The following is a 6,794-nucleotide window of genomic DNA, read 5'->3' as shown; positions in this document are numbered from 1 at the left end:
ACCTTAACCTATCTAAAAATGTCTAACACAAACTCTATTCTAGGATGTGGGAGTATATATTGGTTTGGAGCCTTGGAGGAGTCCAAGATATGTACGACTCCCTCCGATACCTCTCTATATATTATCATTACTATGTATATCTTCACCTTCATCTTTATATCTCTATCTTGATTTTTGTATTTGTATCTAATATTAAAAAGAATAATGATTCTTTTGTACGTCATCCCATCTAATGACAAGTGGGTCCAAGTCGCTCATGTGCCTCTCTGATAGTTAGCCAAGATTCTGCCAACACTGTTAGATTTTATAATAATCTAGTAGCCTAGATTAATTCCAACAGCATAAAAAATTAAGACAACGATTGGCAATTGCTTGTGTAGATCGCTAAGTGTAACATCCTAAGATTTGAAACATCTAGAAATAGATTTAATTTGATTTAATTATGCTGTTTGGTGTGCATAAAAATATAGAAAACAATAAAATTTATAATATTAAAATCAAATATCGGGTTTCAACACTTGTAGATGCATTCATGCCACTGCACATATTTCATGAACGATGCTTGTGTTTGGTTTAGACACCTCGGTGCCATCGAGGGCTTGTTGCCTAGCTTCTTTAGGGCTTGTTTGTTTTCCCTAAAACTATTTTAGCTAGAATGATATAGGCTTATTTTTGTGAATTACACAAGTACATACATACGCAGACGTTCAACATGTATGCACACTCACACCCCTATAAACACACATACGCAAACCATAACACTATAAGCATCTTCGAAAGACTTATGTCGGTACATCTTGATATTGACAAAGTTACCATATGTGTCTCGCTATCGATGGAGACAATTATATCTTTACCCTCATCTTTATATTGGTTTGGAGTTTGGACCAGTAAAAGAAGACTGAGTATACAAAAATATGATCCAAGACATGCATGGCTCCCTCCGATCCTAGGTCCTATCTCTCTGTATTATCATCTTTATTTTATGATTTTTTTTCTGTTGAACAAGCATTGGTTAAGGCCCGCTGCAGAGCCCACCACAGAAGGCATCGAACCAGTTGTGCATGGGCCATTGAAAACAAAATGCATTCGGCCTGCCGGGCCGTGGCCCACGAAACATACAGACCTATGTCTAAGGGAAGAGAACAGCCGTCGCACGAACGGCCCATCATCTGCTCTGTAAGTTTCATTATATAGATCGAGGTTAATTGGTCAAACCCCTGTACTCTAGTAGCAGAATTACTGCATTAGCAAAGTAGTATTGTGCTTAGTTAAGTACCCTGGTCTTTACATCGAATTTCCATTGGAAACCTGATGCCGTGATCTCAATATTTGAGGTGGGCAGCGTTGCTCTTTAGAACCTTTGGAGGAACACTGCTCGCTTGCTTGTTCTCCAGAATTCATAGATACGTACGTACAGTGAATCTGAAGCTCTTGTGAAAACTCTGCAGGTAGTTACGACATTCAACATGAGGCATATTTGTGTAGCTGGTATGCAAACAAACCAGGTAGTAGTCTGCTGCATAGCAAAAACACATTATACTTGACCCTTCCATGTTGTTTTAATTTGTAGCACAATATACCATTGGAATTTGGACTTGGGCAAGTGAGGTAAGCAAAAAGGGGGGGGGGGGGGGGAAATCTTCTATATAGGAAACAAATGAGATCAGCTAAGAGCTGAAGAATGACACGTATATGTACATTTCAATTTCAAGTAAAGAAAAAAGGAGGGAAATTGAGAACTCTACATTTAGGGAACCAAAATGGTTAAAATCAATATTGTAACATGCATCTACACTTTCCAATTGACCATGAAGTCTGAAGAATTCTGATGTATTTACACTGTTCTTGTAGTATCAGCTCACTCTGAGGGTCTCGTGTTGCCTGCAGAAGAAGCATGAAGTTCCTTAGAACTATACGGCAGATAAGAGTATTGTTATGTTCAGATACAGATTTCTGAATTTTCCCTACCTTTTTTTGGTAACTACAGCTTAATTGCAACATAGGCTCCAGTTCCAGCTATAGCGCCCAGCGGCGTTGCCACCATGTAGATCCAAATCTGAGTGTATCTACAGGTAGCAATTGCTGGTCCAAGTGTGCGTGCAGGATTCATTGATGCTTCTGTTGATGGTCTGCTCACACACATCAACAAGCAAAGTTAAGAGTATATTTTTGGGGAATTTCAAGTACACAAGAAATCTCCAAATGGAAAGTACTTCTGAACAATTCCAAATGCACATACCCTGCGACAAGAGCATTCATCATTATTGTTGCCCCAACTGCCACTGCTATCAACTCTTTCACCTGAAGATTTATGAGAAGAACATTATTAGCTTCATACAATGGGAAGAAGAGAAAACAAGATTGCACGGTCAAAAGCAACATAAAACTTACTGCATGGGGATCAGTGGCCAGAGCGGTGATGATGAACAGAAGCACGAATGTCGTGATGAACTCAAGGAAGAAAGCTTCAGTAGTGCCAACCTTTGGTATGGTGGCGATCCCAGGGTTCACTGGATGGTAGATGCCCTTGACAGTGAAGGAGGCAGCAATGGAGCCCAGAATTTGTGCAGCCACGTAAGGCAGGATGTGAGCAAGTGGGAGGTGGCCAAATACAGCCATGGCGATGCTGACTGCTGGGTTCAGGTGGCAGCCAGATATGTGGATGAGGGACAGAACAAGAACAGTGACGGCTAAACCTGCAGAGGTCGCAATGCCGAGCAGGCTCTCGACGCCATCATGCTGTTCATTCATGATGATGGTGGAAGACACGGTGAAGATCAGTATGAATGTGCCAAGGAATTCTGCGCCCACCTGCAATGCAATGACCACTCTTTCAGGTCAACATTTCATTTCTACAAAACTCAATGACAAATTTCAGTCAGTTAACTTAAACTTATAACTTTACCTTCTTGATCAGAGGAACTGCATTGATCTTTGGTAAGCCTTGATTCCATCGGTGATGGTGAGTTGCATGAGCACCAGAGGATTCAGCAACATCAGCATGTGGTCGTGAGCTGACGCTGCCGGCATGGATCAGCTCAAATGGCATAATCTTGGAGGTTGCAGCCCTTGGGGAGATGATGATGGAAATCTTGTTGCTCTCGCTTGTCTGCATGGGAGGGACTGCAACTGCAGTCACATCACCCATACTGCGCTTTTGCTCTTCCATGCTATTCCCCTCGAAGCCGAGCAACTAGACCTCACTGAGACTGAGTAATGGATTAAACTGGATGGTGATGATCTGAACTCTTCGAGTTATCTTTCTAGAACCAAAGGAATTCTGTTGTCTGATGCTTGGGACTTGTGTGTGATATGGAGCATGGCAGTGAAGTGGAGGGGTATTTATAGGCGTCTGATTTCATTTGCACAATATGCCTTGCAGCTTCTGTTGTCAAAACCAGCAGCCTCCAAATTTGCAGCGGCGGAGGTGCCCAGTTCATGGAATTCAGAAAGGCGGTAGCAGAATAGGTAGGTACTAGCCCAAGTACAATGCTCGTGTGTTACATGATATTATATCCAACAGAACGCCATGGGGAAGGAAGTTGCTTTGGTAGAGCAATGTTAACTATAATAAAAATGTCAACGGCTCCCTTCTGAAGTAGTGTTCAACTACCAAATGAGAGAGCTTAACAGCTGTGTTTATTCAATTATATTTGTTGCCATCATCTCTGATCTCTGGTTTATAGTAGAATATTTAGACCGTAACTCAGTTATCCTCTTTTTAGCTGTACATATCGGCAACGTGTGCAAATTCTGTCCTGAGATTTTATTCTAGTTCGAAGTATTTCTATTGGACGAGATGACCATACATGATGTTATTTAGATACTTATCATATTCTGGATTACCAAAACAGGAGCAGAGAGGCCTTGTTTAGTTGTGGAAAAATTTTGACTTTGGCTACTATAACACTTTCGTTTGTATTTGGCAATTATTGTCCAATCATAAAGAGGCTCAAAAGATTCATCTCGCAAATTATCAGGTAAGTTGTGCAATTAGTTTTTGTTTTTATCTATATTTAATGCTCCATGCATACGTCTAAAGATTTGATGTGACGGGGAATCTTAACAATTTTTGAAAACTAAACAAGGCCAGAGATGATGATGTCGTCGTCTTCTTCCCGTACGCGTACTCTGTGTCGGAGGGAGGACGTCCCGCCATGGCCTCATCCTCCGTGGCTGACCACACGTCCCCAGGTTTGCGCCGGGTCCACAAGCCAGAGGTGGGCGCCTCCCCCACCGGTCAGAGGCGGGGTGGGTAGGAAGCTGGAGTGTGGAGATGTGGTGAAGGCGAAGGACCTAGAGAATATCCGATGTGAGGAAGTCATCGAGGAGTTCTTCGGCCAGTTGTGGGCGATTGACTCGCCGCCGCCACGAAACCCTAGGGTTCCACACTCCAATCCCACCCAATCTACTGCATCCAACCATGGCGTGGGGCTCTTCTGGATCCGGCGGGATCTGGTAGAGTCGAAGCACATCTCTGTAGAAGACTGTTTCCCTGCATCTCGCTCGGACAGGATCGTCGAGCCCGCAGTGAAGCTGAGTTTTGCGAGGGACTTCTAGGGTAAGAGGGGAGAGAAGGAAACTTTCGCGGAGATCCTCAAGCGCTCAATGGCGGAAGGTGGAAGATGGGTGTGGCAGGAGCCCCCGCATCTGCAAGGTCCGCGCCCTCCTCCCCCTCGTTCGTCGGGGCCTCAACAGAGGTTTCCACAGCCCCAGGTGCAGGGATGGAGAGATCAGGGGCGGGTTCAGCAAGAGCAACAACAGAGGCAACCCCGACTTGCTCCGCCACCATCTCGGCAGCAACCTCTTCAGCGCCAGCAACCTCTTCAGCGCCAGCAACAAGCCCCTAGGCAGCGCCAGCAACAGCCGCCGCCTAGGCGGGCAGCGGCGCAGAGTTATGACCATGCTGCCCAGCACCAGGGTGAGGCCCCGTTCATCGATCCAAGGTATCGTAAAATGACCTGCTACAACTGTGGGGAACCTGGTCACTTTGTTGGGAATTGCTTGAGACCAAAAATTTGTTTCATCTGTGGGGTAGCGGGTCATCACATGAATATTTGTCCTGCTTGGAAAGCTGACCATCCGATTGCTGCATATGTGGGGAGTTCTAGTCAGGGTTTGGGTTTTTATCATGTGGAGATCCCTACAGTGGAGTCTACTCAGTGGTTAAATCTGACAAATTGTGGTGTGGTGAGAGTAAAGTCTGGGCAAATTTCTTTGGTTGAGCTAGAGGCTGAACTTTCTGAAATTTACTGCAAAGAATGGCCATGGCAGATTAGAGAGCTTGAACCAGGCAAGTTTTTGGTGAGGTTTCCTTCTCACAAGAAAGTTTCAGACATAAAAAATTATCCATCCTTTAATCTAAGAAAAGATGGGGTTCAAGTGGAGGTTCTTGAATGGATAGGGGATTTGGAACCTTTTGCTGCTCTTCAAGAGGTGTGGGTGCAGATTTTGGGAATACCTCCTAGGTGGTGCCACTGGAAGGTTTTTGCTCAAATTGCATCTGGTTTTGGGCTGATGGTGGAGGTAGACTGGACTACTATCTTTAAGACTTTTTATGAGGTGGTGAGAGTCAAGGTGGCTTGTAGAGATATCAGTAAGATTCCTACAAACAGATTGTATGAGATGAACAAGGATTTGTTTGTGGTTTCCTTTGAGGTGGAAGGTTTGAAAGCTGTTGATCCTAGACCACCAGGCAATGATGATGGGGGTGGTAATGATGATGATAAGAAAAATGATAAGGGTACAGAGGATGAGGATGATGATTTGCTGGATGATGAGAGTGTTTTTGACAAGGATAAGGGGCTGCAAGATAAGGGGAAAACACCTACTGACAAAAATGGAAAAGGGTCTGTCTCAGGTTCAGGACAGTCAACATTGGGATTGATCAATATGATTTGTGGGGTCAAGAAAAGCAATTAATTGCTAGCATGAATGTGGTGGATGATAAGCTGTTGATGGCTAGTGGACTGAATCAGATAGATCTACAATCTACCATTGATGGTGAGATTGGGGATGATGAGGAAAAACAGAAAGGAAAAAATACCATGAGTATCATTGATGATATTCATCCAATAGATGCTATGGGTAGTCTACAGGGTGGCTTAAGCCAGGAAAGAATTACTATGGGGTCTGAGAAATTATCATCTGATATGGAAAAAGCTGAAGGGCAGTTTCTAACTCCTGAAGCATCCAAGAGCAAGGATTCAGACTGTCGAATTGTGGGCAACAAGTTTTTTCAACTCCTAAGTGAAGAGTCCCACCACTCAAAATGGGAAGAGTTTAGAAGGAGGGCCCAGGATGAAAGTATGAAAGATGACTGTGCTAATCTTTTGAGAAGAATGGAACTGGATGAATCAGATTCTGAGGAGGAAATCTGTGCATCTAAAATGGTGGTGGATGAAGGAATGTGTTCTTTGGGGGAGCTGATTAATGTTCAAGAGTTTGTTGGAGTTGAAATGAACCCAGTAAGGGAGGACATACAAAATGAGCAAGTTCAGAAAGAAGTAATGCAAGGAGATATTCAGGCTAAAAAGAGGCAGAAGAGACAATGGGGACCTTCCTTGAGAGTCGATCGCCCGAGGAGAGTTCCAGAGGATGGGAGAACAATTATGCAAAGAGCTCAAGACCTGAAGGAGGCTAAGAACACAATGAAAGGTATGACCAAAAAAACTTCCTTTGCTTTTGAAAGCAATGAAGTCCTATTAGAAAAAGCTAAAAGTGTCAATATTTCCTTTGGATCTGATGCCATAATTATGCATGAAATAGTTAATAAACTGAAAAATAAGGAA

At 43.5% G+C, this 6,794-nt stretch overlaps 1 protein-coding gene across 1 annotated transcript; it reads right to left on the bottom strand.

Moving 5' to 3' along the window:
* LOC8076568 (aquaporin NIP3-2) lies at positions 1,985-3,151 on the bottom strand. Its single transcript, XM_002443807.2, has 4 exons — positions 2,909-3,151; positions 2,395-2,814; positions 2,243-2,304; positions 1,985-2,132 (listed from the first exon to the last, which is right to left on the bottom strand). The coding sequence occupies exons 1-4, from the start codon at positions 3,149-3,151 to the stop codon at positions 1,985-1,987; spliced, it is 873 nt and encodes a 290-aa protein (XP_002443852.2).

The sequence above is a fragment of the Sorghum bicolor genome, chromosome 7 (assembly GCF_000003195.3).
Source record: "Sorghum bicolor cultivar BTx623 chromosome 7, Sorghum_bicolor_NCBIv3, whole genome shotgun sequence".
NCBI classification, from domain to species: Eukaryota; Viridiplantae; Streptophyta; class Magnoliopsida; order Poales; family Poaceae; genus Sorghum; species Sorghum bicolor.
This window is presented reverse-complemented; position numbering and strand designations above follow the sequence as displayed.

Excerpts from the sequence above, each read along its gene's own strand:
- LOC8076568 (XM_002443807.2), bottom strand. The coding sequence starts at position 3,151 with ATGGGTGATGTGACTGCAGTTGCAGTCCCTCCCATGCAGACAAGCGAG. Across the intron at positions 2,305-2,394 it reads TGGCCACTGATCCCCATGCA|GTGAAAGAGTTGATAGCAGT; the intron begins GTAAGTTTTATG and ends ATAAATCTTCAG. Across the intron at positions 2,133-2,242 it reads ATGAATGCTCTTGTCGCAGG|ACCATCAACAGAAGCATCAA; the intron begins GTATGTGCATTT and ends GTGTGTGAGCAG.